Source organism: Arvicanthis niloticus, chromosome 8 (genome assembly GCF_011762505.2).
Source record: "Arvicanthis niloticus isolate mArvNil1 chromosome 8, mArvNil1.pat.X, whole genome shotgun sequence".
Classification (NCBI taxonomy): domain Eukaryota; kingdom Metazoa; phylum Chordata; class Mammalia; order Rodentia; family Muridae; genus Arvicanthis; species Arvicanthis niloticus.
In genome coordinates this window covers 37773625-37793288 of record NC_047665.1, presented here as the reverse complement: position 1 = coordinate 37793288, position 19664 = coordinate 37773625, and the positions used below count along the sequence as shown (strand labels likewise).

Genomic DNA, 19664 nt, shown 5'->3' with positions numbered 1-19664 from the left:
TAACAATTTACCACCCCAGTGACAGGTGGCTTGGTCCTGTGAGCCTCTGTGACCAACGGCATGTGAAAGGACCTGATGTGACTCTCAGAAAGCAGCTTTCTGAGCCAAGACACATATAGCCAGGATCGTCCTGCCCTCTGTTATATCTTCTGGATATAGGATGCTTCCTCCCAGGCTGAAGATGACATGGTCAGCCCACAAGGGACACAAAGACAACCCAGCCTCCATGATGGGCACAGATATGAAACTATATGTGAACAAAATCTGACTCACCTGGCTAACAATCTATACCTCAATACAAACTCACCAATTTTAACACAGTTACCAAGGGCTTTCCAGGAGTCTATCTAAGCAAGGTGCTGGGTATTACAGCTTAATCATAATCTTTTGCCCTGACAACAAGGCACTGGGTTAGCACTGCTCCACTATAAGCAAAGAACAGGGCCACTGAAGACCAATCATGGCAGAATTCACAGCAACTGACTCAAAAGAGCTGATTATACAAAAACCTTTATAAGATGAGCTGTCATCCTGTAATTCAGTTCCTCAGTCAATTACAGCTCTGTCAAAGTGATGCTTCGTGACCTGCCTCTAAACAAGACAGGACAGTCTGTATGAACACTTTCTCACCATGCTGTCTGCCAGACTTGACATTCTTTAACTACACTCTATTGACAAATCTGAAGCATATTTTTGGTATGTAAAGGCTCAACTCTCCTTCTCTGTATCTTGTTTTGCTTGCTTGCTTGTTTGAGACAGAGTCCTATGTAGTCAAGACCATTCTCAAACTCACTATGTGAATTGAGGATCACAATGAACTCCCAACTCTCTTGTCTCTGCTACCTGGGATCATGTGCATGTGCTTCCAAATGGGAGATGTTCATATTACTCTTGAGTAATGGATCCAAAGTATTTAGAAATATATTGGCATATGTGCAAGGCACTGAATAAAGCATGCCACCAAACTGAATTTTTTAAATAAGTCAAGTTATTCCCTTGAATATATCAGGCTTTTAAAAAACTGACTAGGAAATATGGAGAAGGCACTGCTATTAGGCAGTACCCCAGATCATTAAAGAGTATACTGTACACAATGCAATTGATGCTGTGAGCTCATGACCCCACACCAGGAGGGTTGAACTGGACTGATGCACAGGATGACCATGAACACTGCTCCTGTGAGGAGCACGTGCCGCCCATCACTCTCTCCATGCAAAGTGGGCAAGGTTTATGAATGCTCGCTGCTTCTAATGTACTGTGTCAGCAAGCTCAACTTTAAAGGTAGAACTAGGTTGCTGTACTTAGCCCTCACGTCCTACAAATCGCAAGCATGAGCTCCAGGGTGACCTTTCTTCTTTGTTCTTGAGGTTGTTCATATTAACTTCTAACCTCATCACCGAGAAGAAGCTGCAGACAGAGTACCTGTCCACATATGTGAAACCACACACTCTCACAGAGCTCAGATAAGCAGGCTTGCATAGGAGACAAGACCCTTAAAGCTTGGGTTTCAAAACAATGCAACGAAAACCTTAAACTTTCAAGGTTCAAAACTTACAGCTATGATTTAAGATTCATTTAAGATTTATCTTTTGTGTATAACATTGACTTTCCAAGCCAGGTACGGTGATCCACAAACCTGCAATCCAGCTCTAGGGAGGCCGAGGCAGGAAGATTGGCATGAGTCTGAAGCCAGGCTGTAGTGTGAGGCCCTGTCTCAAACAACAACAACAACTTCTCCTTTCATCAGTCACTCTGTGCTCATTTCCCTCACAACTCTTCTCAGAAGAAGAGACTCTAAGGCCACAATGGTAGCAAGGGACAGCCATACCTGTGAGAGAAGACGGACCTGGAGAGATTGAGCACAGCGAGACACTGAAGGCACCCCCGGAGGAGAGCGCTACACACCTGAGGAAGAAATGGGGCATTAGCACTTTTGCACAGTCCTAGGTCCATGAGAATATTTTACTAAAGAGACAGGCCTCCATCCCAGCAAGAGGTATTCTGAGAGGCAGAGCGGTAGAAAAGAGGCATTACCATCTCCAGAGAACACTCTGTATTAGACAGATCCAGATGAACAATGGTGTTGGGCTGGGCCAAAAAATTGTACATGTGCTGGAAAGGAAGAAAGAGTAAGTGAATGTTAGGCTCTAGAGAGGCACAGGAAGTCGGTGCTTCAAAACAGTCGCCCACACGCCCCACACCTTCTTGGATGCTTCTCAGAAAGGTTTGCAGACATTTCTGCTATTCTATCTCCTTCCCTAGGAGCAAAAACCCAAAGGGCACTTAAAGTAAATTTACACAGGCAAAAAAATACGGCAAGGGGAAGCTCAATGCCAGACAGCCCTCTTCACACATGCCTTTCGTTTCTTGATTAGTTCGATTTTTATTCTGTAATGTGAGCACTGCTAATTATCTTTAACTCTTGGGTCTAAAATACCCTGTGAATTGCAGTCACCCTTTCAAAATCCAAAGTCACTGTTCAAATATTGAGAAAAGCGCTATTTGAATTTGAGCCACAGATGGTCTCAGGCTGTGTTCTCTTCTCCCCAACATAATAATATTTTCTTTAAAATCTAACACGATTGTCCTGAGGAAAGTATTAGGAAAACAAAATCAAAAGAACTCAAAATTTAAGTACTGCATAAGTATATTGGTTTGGTGACACTGCAATGCCTAAAACTTCCTAACCCAGCCTCAACCCTGCATGGAAACAATGAAATAAATCCCTCTGACGCCAGAGCTCTCCAATGTCACAGTCCAAGTTTCCTGTCCCAGGTGACAGCCTTTACTTCTCTGCTTCACCGGGTGCCACCAGTTACTTAAAAGCACACACAAGCCTATGCTGACCAAGCCTCATTCCTCAGTCAACACTCATGAAATGCTGCAGTGGGACTCTATGGTACTTCAGAAAATTCCTCTCCAGCAAGGAATTCTAAAGAACATAAAACTAGCCTGCAGATATTTTGGAGTAACCAGGGGCCCAGGACTGATTTCAGGTTTAGCAGAAACATGTTGCCTTCATTTACATGGAGTCCCTCAGGCTCTAGTCTAGCTCTTCCTTCCTTAAGGCATTTTATTTTGATGTGGTTTGACTTCCTTCTACCAGCAGGGGGAGCTCTTCTCCCCTGAAGTAGTGAGGACGCCCTTTGAATGTGGCTTTCCCAAAAAGCACAAGACCAGGTGAGTATGTGCACCTGCTGAGGACTTGCTGTGTCCTTGGCTGGGAGCCCATGTTCACTCAGCCCCTCTGCACTCCACTGTACCAAGAGGTAGACTGGAACAAGCTGTACCCCCGGACCAGGAAGTGCAGAGATTGTTATTCGTGTTCCTACTATAGATGAGTCTTATTTAATCTCAGCCTCTTTTTATTTGCCTTTGCTTTTGTTTCATTTATTTTATTTTAAAATATTTGCTTATTTATTTGATGAGCATGCAGATGACTGTATGTATGTGCACCATATCTACACACACAAAAACCCACAGAGATCAGAAGAGGGTATCAGATCCCCTGGAACCAGTGTTATAGGTGCTTGTGAGCTGCCTTGTGAGTGCAAACCTAGATCTTCTGCTAGAAGAGTAAGCGAGCTGCCTTGTGAGTGCAAACCTAGATCTTCTGCTAGAAGAGTAAGCACAAGTAACCCCTCAGTCATCTCTCCAGCCTCTATTTTATGTTGTGAGATTGGGTCTTACTCTGTAACCCAGGCCACTCTGTAGCCCAGGCTGACCTTGAGCTCATGGCTATCCTCCTGTCTCAGCTTCCTGAGTACTAGGAATGTACCACATCCCACCTCATTCACCCTTCACACTAACCCTCCATTGTGCTACCATGCAGGCTGTGGTCTTTCCCATGGAGCTCCTTATTCTATCTTGGGAGGAAGTGGGTTTAAGGATTATCAATGACATGGACACTAGAGATGAAAAACGGACAGTCAAGAGACAGCAGGAAACAAACTCTGTTCATTGATTTCAAATGTGTGTGGGGAGGTTGATTTAAATAAGCAAACATGCACACACAAAGCTTTCATTGAGCCTGCCTTATAGGTAAAGTAAAACAAAATAAATGAAAATAAATTCCAGCATTTGTCATTTCTGTGAAGTAGTCATTGTGGTGGTTTGAATAGGTTTGGCCCCCATACACTCAGTGTTTGAATGCTTGGCCCATGTGGAGTGGCACTAGTAAGAGGTGTGGCCTTGTTGGAGTAGGTGTGGCCTTGCTGGACAAAGTGTGAGACTGTGGGGGGTGGGCTTTGAGATCTCACATGCTCAAGCTTTGCCCACTATGAAACAAAGTCACCTGCTGCCTACAGATCATGATGTAGAACTCCTTCTCCAATTCCATGTCTACATGTACGACACCATGCTTTATGCCATGATGATAAAGGACTAAACTTCAGAAACTATAAGCCAACCTGAATTAAATGTTTTCCTTTACAAGAGTTGCTGTGGTCATGGTGTCTAGTCACAGCAATTGAAACGCTAACTAAGACAGAAGTATACAAATGAAGGCCCTTTCTAAATGCCCACTATCTGCATGCGTTATCAAAGGGAGAGTTCTCCTAAATTGTGACTTCATAAACTATAAAGTGCATAGTAACCGCTAGGGACCATTTACCACAGAATGAGCTCATAACTAACCCCCCACAACACGAAGTTCTATCAAACCTTTATATTACTATTCATGGACATAAAACATCATATTAGAATTGAGGGAATTTTTTATAAGATTAATTTTACATATGAGTGCTCTATCTGCATGTATACCTACATACCAGAAGGGGGCATCAGATTCCAGTACAGATGGTTATGATTTACTATGTGATTGTGGGAATGGAACTCAGGACCAGGAAGAGCAGACAGTGCTTGCTTTTAACTGTTGAGCCATCTCTCCAGCCCCTGGAATGAGTATCCTGGAATGAATCTATCTATCTATCTATCTATCTATCTATCTATCTATCTATCTATCTCCTACCTAACTACCTATTTTGCCTTCACAACCAAACTCTAATGAGTACATCCTGATTACTTTTATCTTATTTATGGAGTAGTCTATGACTGGGGTTATCCTAATGGTCCCTTTTAACAGTAAAATAAATGAACAAACAACAAAACAAACATAAAAAGAAAAGATGAGGTTTGTACTCTCAGTCTCAGCATTGGAGAGAATGAGTTAGGATAGCCACCGTGAGCTGGAGGCCAGCCTAGCTGACTACATAGTGGGCTCCATGCAGACACATTCTCTCAAAACAAACAGCACCTGCATTCCAACAACACTATTTAATGATGAAATAGCCTTTCCAAAAAGGATTTGAACCCAGCATCATTAAGTGAGAAAACAACTTAATTATGATGACAAACAAAGTCAATTAAAAGCAGCCCCTGGAGTTTCCCGGACACTTCACTAGCTTTAATGTGATTGTAGAGCATGGTAGAGAAACAGGCTGGGACAGCAGGGTTAAAAATGATGGCAGGCTTTGTGAAAACAGCCACACCAGGGGCTGGATGAGTGGAAGACTTACCGAGAGGTCATCTCCACGGAGGGCATTCCCTGAGAGGTCCAGGTGGGTAAGGGTAGAAGCAGTCAGAGGGTTGGCACTGAGGGACTGACAAAGGCTGTTCACCCCTGCAACAAGAGAAACTATCAAAGCTCAGCATTCACTCTCAGAAACAAAATGAGGCTCCTGACTTTCTACAAACAGCCTTGTAGTCACGTCAAACTGCTAAACCAAAAGGCCAGAGTTCTGTCCTTGGAAGGGACCACTGATTGTGGCTCCCTTGACAATCCCTCTGGGAAGCCAGACAGCTCACAGACAGCCTGCACTTTAGTCTTCAAATTTATCCAAGAACAGAAAGTATTTTATTTTCAAGTCCCAGAGTGACAAAAGCTATCTAGCTGAGGATTCTGAGCCTACACTTAATCCTACCAGATGACTCTGGATTTAGTAAATAGTATTTAAATAATACATATGCAAATACTGGGCATGCTTAAGTATTGGAAACTTGATTGCGGAATATACTGCCCCATTTAAATGCATATGTATATATATTTACCTATGGATTATATTTATATGTATTATATAATATATAAGTATATGCTATATCTATTTACAACAATCATATATTGTAATTATGTATAAATAACATCACACACACACATATATATGTATATAGAAAGAGAGATGTTTCCAATATTCTTTGTCGAAAACCCAACATACACTAGACAGAGGTGTCTGAGACTCAAAAATATCACCTGACAATCTACAGGCTAGCTCAGTGGCAGACACAGACAGATCAACACCGGGAGCTTTCATTCCTGTGGGCTCTGCATCTATGGTTCAGACACACATCACAGAAATACAGTTTTTTTTTTTTTAAGTTACAATTTAGATCTGACATCCAGCATTAGAGAGGCAGAAGTAAAACAGGATTGCTAACAATTTAAAAAGCAGCCTGAACTACAGAACTACATTGTTTGAGGCAAGACCAGGCTACATGAAACTGGAAAAAAAAAAAAAAAAAGCCACTTATGGAGAAAAAAAATAAGCCTAAGCTATATACTGAAATCCATCTCAAAGACACAAAAACAAAAAAGGCATACATACTAGAATGAGTACAGACTTCTTTCATGGTCAGTATCCCCTAAGTGATACTCTGTGTGTGTGTGTGTGTGTGTGTTTGTCTGTCTGTCTGTCTGTCTGTCTGTCTGTCTGTGTCTATGTGTGTGCACGCGAGTAGGGCACACATGACTCATGAGTTTGAGCACTAGTTAATTTTTTGTCAATCTGACACAAGCTGGAGCCATCAGGGAAGAGGAAATTTCAATTGAGAAAATGCCCCTACCAGAGTTTCTGTGGTTAAGCCTATAGGGCATTTTCTTGAGTAATAATTGATGTAGGGTATTCCTGCCAGGGGGAGTGGTGCCACCCATCATCAGGTAGGTATAAGGAAGTGTAAGAAAGGAGGCTGAGCAAGCCACTGGGAGCCAGTGAATATGCAACATTACTTCTCCATGGTCTCTGCCTCAGTTCCTGCCTCCAGGTTCCTCCTTTGAGCTCTAGCCCTGGCTTCCTCTGATGATGGACTATAACCTATAAGCTAAATAAACCTTTTCCTACTAAGTTGTGTGTATGTGTGTGTGTGTGTGTGTGAATGAGCAACATCCTTTCTTTTATGATGTTATCTATATTCATCTTTCTGTGTCTGTGTGTGCATGTTCACATGTGTATCTGTATGGGTGGGTGGGTGAGGATACCTGTGCTCATGTAGAGGAAATAAGTCAACCTCTGGAGTGACATGTCCACTTGGTTTGTTGAGACAGGATATCTCACCGACATGGTGCTCACTAATTAAGTTAATCTGACTGGCTGATAAGCCCCAGATTCCCCTATCTCCTCAGCACTGGATGATGAGTATCTGCCACCAGGTCTGGTTTTGTTTTGCATGTGGTTTTTGAAAATCAAACTCAGGAAATTACACTTACAATGACAGGGCTTTGCTTTCTCCACAGCCCCCAGTATTCACTGTTCTCTTTTTAATGAAATGACTAAGCCCAAAATATCTGGAGAATACCAGACACTCATCAAGAAAAATCATTTATACAGCCATGTATTTAAGTGAAGCATTTTAAAACCCAATAAATAAATTCCAAAATGCAAAGGCCAAATTAATCTCGACAGCAAAGAAGCCCTTGGCAAGTGGGGCACTTGGCAAGTCGCCAGCCTCTGACTAGACTCCAGAGAAACCCTGTTACCAATCCAGCCTCATGCTCCTGAAGCAGAAGGGTCCCTCCCTTCCTGTGCCCATGTTCACACAAGGCCTGTGTTAATAAGCTCATGAATGGCAGGAAGTTACAAAGCTATAGTACTGGAGAAATCCAGGGCTTACAACCCAAATGCATCACGGATCGGCATGCCATCCTCGCTCTGGTTTTCGTGGGATTCTGACCATGCTTGGTATTCATGATTGGAGGGTTTACAGCTGGAAGAGGTAGCACCAGATGGTCCTGTCTTGACATAGTCTGCCAGCCAGCAGGATGTTTGTGTGAGTCCAGAAAGCCATCAAGCAGCGAGTGTCTGAGGTGAGTAAGGGTGCATGTGGTAGGGGCCATGGGGAGATTAAAAAAATCTGTCTTCTATTATAGATCCATGAATATACATGTTTTCTAGGAACTAAAATATGTTACGTTTGTTAGAAACTTAAAGCCACAATTATGAAACTCTAAACCTTTCAGAACCAATGTATATGCCTTTAAGAAACCCATATTTTTTAAATTGAACAATTCAAGATACATGTCTTACAAGGACAGTTTAAAATTCTATGGATCCTACTTTATAAAACAATATTTGATATGGACTCTTAATATACCTGAAAAAAAAAAAAAAAAAAAAAAGACCCTGCTTTGCTGTGCAGTTACCCTACTCCTGCCACACTGGCCGGATAGGACAGGAGTGGGGACAGGCTACCTCAGAACCCAAGGCCTGTCCTGCAAAGGGCAGATGATCACTGTGCCTCTCTCTTTTACCATAATTAACAAATAAGGAAGCAAAATGCACATTAACACATGGAGAGAACGTCTGTACATTTAGAAAAAAGATTAACACCGTAAATAAAAAACCGACCTAGAATGTCACATAGCAACTTTCCAAGAAGATACACAAAGGATCAAGGAAAGTGAAATGAGCCCTGAGCTCACAGGTCTCAACCTATAGGCCATGGCCCTCAAAAGACCATCAGACAACACAGATGCTCACATTACATTTGGAACAGCAGCAAAGTCACAGTTGTGAAGTAACCACAGAAATAATTTTATGGTTGGGGGGGGAGGGGAGGTGGTCGCTGCATGAGGAACTGGCCACAGCATTCAGAAGACTGAGAATCCCTGCGATTAGAGAAGCATCATACTCTCAATTGAGAGAATAAAAGGCCACACCCACAGCAGCTCATGACCATAACCTCAGCACTTGGGAGGCTGAGGCAGGAGAGGTGCCATGAATTAACAGCCAGCCTGAACTACAGAGGAAAAGAAGGGCAGGATCAGGAGTTCAAGGCCAAACTGCTACATGAAAGATGGGGTGGGGGTGGGGAAAGAATGTAAAGGGGATATTTAGTGCCTGTGAGAAATTTATACAAAATACCCCTGGGAGAGCGTGGCAATCAATACAAACGCTCTAAAATATTCACATACTCTTTGAGCTAATAATTCTTCTTAAGGAGATTTATCCTAAAAAAGGAAATCCTGTAAATAAGCAAACCTAGTGGCCAAGCTCACATCAGTGACACTGGCATTGCTGAAGAACTTTAAGGTAAGTATGTAATTGAAATAAATCGCAGAGTGTCACTCGCCAGGCTGAATCATCTTGTGACCCCTGAAAGTAAGTGTGCTTACCAACATCAACAACCACAATGCTCTGAGGAGCAACAGCTCGTGAAACACCAAACACAGTACAACATGTAGCTATGCACGCGTGTACGGACAGTCCCAACACAGCAGGAAGGTTGGGCCCAATGAGTGCTGACATTAAAAATAGCTTTTGCTTGCTTATTTAACCTATCAGTATCTTTGACATATTTTTGAAGAAGAAAGGAATGCTTCTGAAAATCAATTTCTGGGCACAATAGGAACAATGAAAAGAAGTGAATTTTACCTTGGGATCTGTGTACGGTTCCTGGCAACCAGACCAACAAACACCTGGGAAAATTTCTCACTAGCAGTTGACATGTATGTGTTAGTGTTAATCAGGGGCACGTGAGGATGTGCATGAGATGGTGAGGCTTATGAATCAATTTCAAAACACTCCTAGTGTAACTCTGTGATAAAAATAACACGTGACTGGGTGGACCACCATCCAGTGCTGCAGCATCTAACCGAAGTACAGTCAGTGGTGACAGCCTGAGGCAGGACTGCTGTCAAGCACAGCACTGAATGCACAATGCTTCTGTCAGCCAAAATAGGCAGTGTTAAAACAGAGATTCGCAATGCAGCATGGGAAGGAGATGTGGGGAATGTGAATTGAGAGGTAAGAGCTTCAAAGAGAAAGTCACAATGAAGCTGAACATCACAGTAACAGTGCACAAACTGACAGTTAGCACACGAAGGTTGTCCCAGGGTTAACTAAAAGCATATAGCACTTAAAACAGCACAGTGTGGTGATGGTAATGGTCAGGATACAGACAGTGAAGTATTGCTGGTGGCAGGGTGTTGGTTGCAGTGATGATCACAATGACGACACAGGTCATACTGATTGTGATGCTGACAGTTTGTGTAGTGATGGTCATGGTAGAAGTGAGGGGTGTTGACTGTGAGGGCAAAAGTGTTCACTATAGTTAAGGTGGCAATGACATGATGGTGACTGATGGTGGCAGTGACAGTGAAAGTGACAATCATAGCATGACATGATGGTGACAGTCATAGCTAGCCGTGAGGGAGAAAGCAACCTTGAGGGCAATGGTTTGGTGACAGTGACGGTGAAGGCATAATAGGGGTGACAATATAACAATGAAGATGGTGACAAGGTGACAGTGATAGTGACAGAATAACAATGGTGATGTTGACTGCGACCGTGTGACAGTGATAGTAGAGTGACTGAGATCATGAAAGGAAGTGGTGGCAGCTGCTGGCAGTATTGATTAAAGAGTCTGAAGCTTTACCATGTTTATTAACTCACTGAATTCTTCTAGTACTGCTGCTGCTGCTGCTGCTGCTGCTATCACTACTACAACAAAGTGACTATTCATTTCTTTCTCACAAACAAGTCAATCGGGCACAGAGATAAAGAGAGCAGTTCCCAGGAAGTAGAAAAGGCAGGTTTCAACCACAGGTAATAGGATGTGACTAACAGGCAGCACAAAGTACCACTCAAGAAATGGCAGGTTTTTCAATTCTGGAAGCTTCATTGAACCCCACTATGGTATGGAAATGGTGCCAGGAACTGAAGATTCAGACACAAGAGCAGCATGGGCCCAAGGGGAGCCATTCTCATAGGAAGGACACAGTACTGAGACAGTAATGCCCTGGGTGTGATCCACAAGCAGACAAGGGAAGGAGCAAGTGCCTCTGGTGGTCTCAGAAGTGGGAAGTTGTCTAAGCACAGGCCACCACAGATGAAGACTTTGTCAGGTCCACTGAGGCTCTGTGAAGCTCTGGAGACGAAAGGATGCTCAAGCACTCAGCAAAGCATGGAGACAAATGAAGAGTGTGGGGTTTTTCTAGTACTGTTCCGAGCTGCTGCTGGATACACCAACAGAGGCCCGAGTATCAGGAACAGATCTTAGAAAAAAAATAAACAATTCTGGAAACAGAGACTAGAACTGGGGGAGTATGGTGGTGACTCAGCACCAAGCCCCATGTGCCTCTGTATGAAGCCATCGGTCACTCTGACAGTTGGAGAAGTCTACATCTTTTGCCAAAAATGAACCAAGGAAAAACATGAACAGGTAACCTTCAGGAAAGTGAATTACAAGGGTAGAGACAGCCAGTGAGTGAACACTTACTGGCTTAAAGCTTAAAACATTAGCTGCACATATATTTCAAAATTCTTTTCTATAATGAAGTCATTTAAACTTAGACTATGAGAGTTGAATTGTACAATATTTTTACTTTAAAACTGCTATCATAATGTAATCTGTATATTTTAATTAACTACATAGCAGGGTGATATCTGTTCAAATGCAACAGGTATTAAAGTCAGAAACAAATTATGAAGTGAATTGCAGACTGTACCTTTAGGTGACAATGAGGTTTTAGATAGGTTCAAATGCTTCAATCCCTTTGGGAGTTTGGCAAATTGAATACTTAAGGAGGACACACCTGAAGAAAAGAAACAGATTATTAGAATTTTCAAGTGTTTAGACACATGACTGTTTTGCAATGTGTAAAAATTAAATACGATTTTGGGAAAGCGGTTGTATTTTTCTGTGTGAAGTCAAAGTTTCTTTTGTAGCCATTCTGTGCTATCCACCAGGCTGGAGAAGTAGCAGACTCTAACACACACACAGTGTCTAAAACTTTATTCTTACATACTCCCTGTCATAACATCATAACATCATAATGTCATAACACCAATCCGTGACTCGTGAACTGACTCAGTCAGTAAGTGCTTAATATGCCAGCATGAGGACCTGAGTCCAATCTCCATAAGCTACATTTAAGAAAAGGCAGACATGGTGATGTGTGTCCATGATCCTACCACCGAAGAGGCAGAGACAGGCAGATTCCTGAAGCTTGCTGACCATTCTTACCAAATAGGCAAGGCTTACATAAGAGCTCCAAGCTCAAAGAAACACCCTGGACAGAATCCTGAGGAATAACACTAGAGACTGACCTCTGGCCTTCACAACACGGGCACACACATGTGCACATAAGCATATGCATCCATACGTGCAGCCACATGAAGATGCACACATACAAACATAAAATAATGAACAAATAAGCATGTGGCCTTCCCAAGGTCCTTCAAATGGCTTCAGGTTGCGGGTGACCTGTTACCACCTGCGATATGTTTTCAGAAGTCAAATTAAGTAGCATTAAACAAGTTTTCCTAAACTAGGACAAAGTCTTAAATCCAGGCAGCCCCAAAGAACTTCTGTCTGTCTCTGTGTCTGTGTCTGTGTTTGTCTCTGTCTCTCTGTCTCTCTGTCTCTGTCTCTCTCTGTCTCTCTCTGTCTCTCTCTGTCTCTCTCTCTCTCTCTCTCTCTCTCTCTCTCTCTCTCTCTGTGTGTGTGTGTGTATCTGTATGTTTGTGTGTCTATCTCTCAATAGGTAAATAAAATACAACTTCTTTTGGGATGAACATGCAGAGCTTCTCCTCATTTTAGGAACCTCTGTTTTAATGAGTTAATTTTTCTTTGGGATAAACAGATGCTTTTTTACTATTGTCAAGAACAGGGTAATTTTAACTACTCAAGTGACAGCTTCACTATTACCAGATGAGTTTCTGTGCATATTAGCTTACGCTTAACAACCTCCAACAGAGCATCCGAGAAGCTTTAAACTCTATCACGTCGGGGTTTGTAGCTGGGGATAAATCACAAAGAAATTCTCATATTTAAAATCAGGTGTCGTCTAACATTCATGGTAAGTGTGGAAGGCTGGAAATAGCAGCTCACACACTCAGGAACTGCAGGGGAACTAAGCATTCTTCTAAATGCAAATATGGAACAGATAAGCATATGCCCTTTCTAATGTCCTTCAAGCAGCCTCAGGCTACAGGTGAACTATGGTCCCCAAAAGAATTATAGACTCTCTAGGAAAAAACCCAGTACCAGCCATGAGAAACCTCTACTCAAGTTGTCGGCTGGATTAGTCCACGTGCTATGCTGTTGTTGTTGCTCTGGGCTACCTGCCACTCAGAACCTAAAGATAAGTACCTTTTGACAAAGACACTTCAGGCACAGAACTAGAAGATTCAAGCTAGATCTAACCTAAAAACCTCTAACTTGCCAAGGGAGGGAAGCAAACAATAATTTTTCTTATTCAGCTGTAACATCAATGAACTATAACAATGCCCAGCATGGCAATATATCCCTCCAGGTATGATGGTGGCACTTACCTTGGCAGTACCCAACAATTGTTTAACTGGACTTAAGGCCCAATCAATAGGAGGGAAGTTATGTCTGGTAGTAGAAACCTAGCCAACTACCTGAGGTTAGTGAGGTCATGAATTTTAAAGGAGAACCTACTACAGTCACTTTAATAAACCATCATAATCCCTAGCTGCTTTCCAAATCCTGTCATTATACCAACAGATATGAGTAGCTCTCACCTCTCTTCAAAGCTTCTATTGACAGCAAATGCCTATCGTTACAGAAACCACAAAGGGTCATAATGCAGCACAAGTCCACCTAAGGCTCAAAGACCATTACAGAAGAGGAAGCAAAGAAGACTGAAAGAACCAGAGGACCAGAATGTGTGCTACAAGATTGCATCTCTAGAAATGACTCATCCATAATTCCTTAATCTGGCTGCCTAAACATGCCTGAACAACAATAATATCCATTGACATCCTAATGAGAAGGGTGAAATCTCATGGGATCCTACCATGAGACACAAAACTACAGGCAGCTAATGAGTGTACAAAGAGGGAGAATTGGCCTCTTCAAAGGAGGAGTCCCTATGGTTATTCAGTACAGAGTGGCCAACCCTGGTATAACATAAACACAAACTACAGTAAACAGACTCAGCAGGTTTATATATTTGTAATAGATATTTTTATAAATTTATACACTTATGCATTTTATAAATATACATGTTTAAGCCTGTATATATGTGACAATAATAAAAATGAACCATCAGTTGGGGAGGAACACAGGAAAAATCGGTGCAAAGGAACATGTAACAGGATTGGGAGGACAGGGAACAGGGGATGCCATATCATTTTTTTTAATTTTTAAAAATTAAATTAAAAAACTGCCTAATACTATTAATGTTTTAAATATTAAAAAGTCAAAGTGGCTTATCTGAATAAAAATATCAGATGCCAGGAGACATATCTAGACAAATGTACTTAAAAAACCAAATGGAAAACCATGGGAAAAAAAAAAAAAAACCACATTGAAACTGAAAGAACCAGAGGACCAGAATATGTGCTACAAGATTGCATCTCTAGAAATGACTCATCCATAATTTCTTAATCTGGCTGCCTAAACACGCCTGAACAACAATAATATCCATTGACATCCTAATGAGAAGGGTGAAATCTCATGGGATCCTACAAACTCAAACAAACCTTGTGTCATTATAATAAAATAAGGTAGACCTCCCAAGTATTACCAGAGAAAAATGTAACACTTCACTAATGAAGAGACTATAATTACTGTAGTCTGTGAGCTGTGATCAGCATTCTAAAAATATATTGAATGAGTCTGACAGAAATAAAAAACACATGCATCCCTATACACAAGCACATTCAGAAATTATTTGTTCAAAGTGCACTTACATACATACATGCATACATACATGCATACATACATACATACATACATACAGTAATGGCCATATGTTAAATCATAAAGTATGTCTCAATAGTGAGATATTCCTTAAAAAAATAATAGACTAGACAAGAATATTCTCTAACTGCGATACTATATGTTTTCTAAATGGTACTAATACTGTGTGATAAAACTTGAAGCTTAATAGAAAAGTAATCAAGAAATCTCCAGATAAGCAAACCTTAAGCAGCATAAACAACGTGGCAAATAAAGCCAGAAAGTCAAAGTAGAAAATATTGAGTGAAAGAAAACTATGGGGGCTGGAGAGATGGCTCAGCAGTTAAGAGCTCTGACTGCTCTTCCAGAAGTCCTGAGTTCAATTCCCAGCAACCACATGGTGGCTCACAACCATCTGTAACGGGATTCAACTCCCTCTTCTGGTATGTCTGAAAACAGCTATAGTGTACTCATATGCATTAAATGAATAAATCAAAAAAAAAAAAAAAAAAAGAAAGAAAAGAAAAAACTATGGTGCTAACATTCATGAAATACAATAAAATGGTTAGTCCTATAAAGTCATAAAATAAATTTAACAAAGGACGTTCTTTAAAAATCTAGCAGAATTAGTAAAACCCACACAGACTGCTTAATAAAAGACTATCAGTGAATGGCCTCCAGACACTTCATAAAAAAGGCAAAAAGACATCATCATTTAGAGAAAGTAGACAAATTCCTTAGAAAAGACACAACTAAAGCTCAGGCAAGAAAAAACAGTTTATCCATATAGCCTTCTACATCTTCAAGAATACATACCTGCAACTAGTTTAGTTCTGCAGATTGGAGCCAGGGCTTTGCACAGGCTGAGCAAGTGCTGTACCACTGAGCTACTCTCATGCCCAGGAATTTAAATCTCTAAAATCCTTTCCACAGAGAAAAACAGTAACTGCCAAACACATTACTACCTTTTGCTATTAAGTCAATATTTATAAAGTTCTGTTACTTATGTTCAACCAAATTGATCTATTAAAACAGATGTCAGAGTGTAGGTATCATTTCCAGGCTGGGGGAGGGAGCAGTAGTGGGATGAAACCCCAACAGGTAAGTGTCACATGAGTGACGCTCTGTTTTCTTGCTCCTGGTAGTGGGTGCATTGGAACGTACACTTACACTTTGCAAATACTCGTGGCAATGTAAACATGCTACTATAGTTTTGATGGGCCCTGAATAAAGGACCTGGTGCAAGGATAGCGCTATTGGGGGTGATGTGACCTCTGAGAGGTGAGGCTTTGTAGAGGCTGCTCATTTCTTCCAAGGGAACTGAGCAACTCTGGGCTCGCTCCCTTTCATTCCTCACTAATGATACTAGTGGTTCTGTTCTGACAATACATCCATCCACAACATACTACCTCAGGACAGGACCAGAAGGGCAATCACCTGTGGAGCAGAGCCACCTGGGCTGTGAGGCCAGGCCACTGTGAGTGAGAGAAGCAGATGGTGACTTAATGGGCTTTTGTGAATGTTCCTTATCTCCCTAGGAGAGAATTTATTTCAAAAAGTAGAAACGAAGTGTGGTGGTACACTCTGTAATCCCAGCACTCAAGAGGCTGAGGCAGGAGGATTGTGAGTTCAGCTCTAGCCTGGGCTACACAATGAGATCCCATCTCGGAGCAAACAAACAAACAAAAACAAACAAACAAGCCTCTCATGCAAGACTGGGAGAATGAGGAATGCCAGACTCTCATTTTTAAATTGACAGACATGAGCATTGTCCACTCTAGGTGAGTCGTTTTCCATGATCAATTTTTTACTTACAGAAATACATTCTGTAACATTAATTATCTCTATACTATATCCCTAAAGCCACATTCTGTACCTCCAAATCACTCTAAAGTAATACCTATTAGAACAAAGTTTTACCTGATAAACACTACCACCAACCCTCAGATTTGTTATATTTAGGGTGATTTCACTTATTCTAGTTTTCTTCTTTGAGGAGACACAGTTTTTAAACAGCATATTTGTGTTTGTGTCAGAAACATGCTGGACTCATGTCAGCCTGTGAATGGCCACACTCAAATCAAAGACAGAAATGGCCATGTGCTTTAGGTATAAATGGAGTGTGTGCTTTACACAACCAGGCATAGCTATGTCTGCTTACTCGTGACCTGTAAACACGCTTTTTAAAAGGAAGTTACCTCAAAGAATAAGTTTCCCAGCAATATTGTCTTTGAAAATACAACAGAGCAATACGAAGCAACACAAGTGAATTTCAAATACATGCAAATGAAATCATGTGTAGTTCTGAATTGCTTCTAAATGGGTCTAAAAGTAGGGAGAATTATTAAAGGTAAATAAATAAAAAACAAAGATAAGTATCTTTTTTATGAAATTTCAGACAAGTGGTTAGAAACATGTAATGGCTGCATAAGGAAACATGTAATTAGAAACATTTTTCTCACGTAGGCCAGACTGTCCTTGAAGTCCTGGCCCCCTGGCCCCACCTGCTGAGCACTGTGGTCATCGACATTTGCCATCACAATCATATATCATTTGCTGGCTTTAAAACACAGTTTTATATCACAGAGGAAGAGATTATAATGAATCATTGTTCTTGATGATTTAAAATTGTAAGAATAAAAAAACAAATTCTGAAATAAGCCTTATTAAAGCCGCTTCTGTCTTCCTTGGTGGAATGTGGCGTCTATTAACACAGTTTCTTCAACAGAATAAAGAGAAGGGAAGAGAGCAGAAAGGGAGAAAGGGGAGAGAATGGAAAGTTGAAAATAAAAGAAAAAGGATACACGTCCATACAAACACTGCTGAGAAGTGTTACGGGTTTACCCTGAGGAAGAGAAGGATGAGACACTTGTGAGGAGAGCTCTACCTGCTACCACACCAAAGCCCTGCTTTGGCACTGAAATAAAAATCTCGGCAGGTACGAGAGTGTAAATATTGCCAGGCGGTAAGAAAGAAACACAGATGCTCTGTGATTGCTGCAGCTGGCTTGCCAATGACTTAAGTGATCACAAATGAACAAGGTCATTATAGAAAGGACAGGGGACATGGTGAAACTTTGGGCCAAAACTATTCAATTCAATCATTTGAACAAACAAAATAAAGCAGAGCATAAGAGCTATGAATCGTAGCCTAGTGCGCAAATTGCAGCATCCTTTGGAGATGTCATTAGACAGGCTACTTTCCCTAGGGGTTTAAAAAACCCTGTAGAAGATGTGTATTTCCCTTCAATATTCACCTATTCTAGCTTCCTTTATTTCAAACCATTTTTATCTAATGAAAAAGTAATTATAATGTGTCTCATATGCTAATTTGCTATCCATCATTATTAACTTCCATACACAGGCAAATTAAATTTGACATTGTAAATTTAACCCTATTAGTCACATGCCCACTTAAAAGCTTACACCACCATATACAATTTCAACAGCAGGCCACCATGGTGTCACAGAGATTCTCATGGTGAGAAATGGGATCAATAGGCCCTGGCTAATCTAAAGCATTATGTTAATAAAAGCTAACAAAATTCTGCCTGCAGAGCTCTAGTAATGCAATATAGAAGCACAGTAGCTGCCACCACTTGGGAGAGATGAAACAGATTGAAGGACATGTGCTATAAAAACCCCATGTCAAAAAAAAAAAAAAAAACACGAATACATAGGGGTACAGACACTAAATCTATCCAATCACATGTTAAAATGCTTAGACTTCAGAGCTGAAGAGACGGCCAGCTGAAGAGCAACAGCTGGTCTCCCAGAGGACCAAGTTTCAATCCTAGCACATAGCTGTGAATAACTCCAGTTCTAAGGCATCAGACACCCTCTTCTGGACACCATGCATGCATAGACGAACATGCAGGCAAAACACCCATACTCATAAGATGAAATAGAAAACATTTTTTTTTTATTTCTACCAATTCCTGTTGGAAAGTGGAGAAAAACTGAAAGGCAGTGAATAAAGAAGTAAAATGCAACTCAAGCTGTTTCTATTTTCCAAATAAAAGTCAGGTGTAGTGGCTCAGGTCTGTAATCTAATCACTCAAATGACTGAAACAAGAGGATCCTCATGAGCTTGATAGGAGACTGGACCATGGAGTGGGTTCAAAGGAAGCCTGGACTACAGGGAAACAGGGCTGCAAAGCTTACAGGGTTACAGGGCTACAGGACAACACAGAAATAGGGTCACAGGCTTATAGGACTGCAGGGTTACTGGGTCACTAGGCAACAGGGTCATAGGGCAACAGAGTTACAGGGAAAGAGGGTAATGTGGTTACAGGGTTAAAACACAGCAATAGGGAATAGGGAAACAGGACTACAGGACAGGGAGAGAATTAGCAGACAGACAGAAGACAGATATTGATGGGGAAAGGAGAGAAGGGGAAAAAAACAAAAAACAGTTAAGAAGAAAGAATTTGAAAATAAAGGAATACTGCTGGGTGACTTTTATAAGGTTCTGAAATCCAAACCTATGACTTAAAATATTGCTTTACTCTATTTAACAATAAAAATATTAAATATGGTTAAAACGGTTCCTCAAAGAAAATGCCGTTTTATATCTGCCACAGAGAAACTTGACATTTGAACCACTAAAGCTTTTAAGAAAATACTTTGACATATAATAGAATAAACTAACTTGTTCAAACAGCACAGAGCTGCTTAATTCTTCTTCTGAAGGAAACCTGTATAACCCGATTCAAAACCCACCGAGCACAATACACTGGCCAACAG

General features: G+C 41.1%; 1 protein-coding gene across 12 annotated transcripts in view; it reads right to left on the bottom strand.

Annotated features, from left to right (window-relative positions):
• Window positions 1–19664, bottom strand: part of Carmil1 (capping protein regulator and myosin 1 linker 1) — a 264452-nt gene that overhangs the window by 88882 nt on the left and 155906 nt on the right. For all 12 annotated transcript variants that reach the window (XM_076939239.1, XM_076939246.1, XM_034510864.2 and 9 more), the window contains exons 12-15: window positions 11717–11803; window positions 5517–5620; window positions 2035–2112; window positions 1829–1905 (exon numbers count right to left, since the gene is read on the bottom strand). In XM_076939239.1, coding sequence (XP_076795354.1) covers window positions 1829–1905; window positions 2035–2112; window positions 5517–5620; window positions 11717–11803 — 346 coding nt within the window. The remainder of the gene's footprint in view (window positions 1–1828; window positions 1906–2034; window positions 2113–5516; window positions 5621–11716; window positions 11804–19664) is intronic.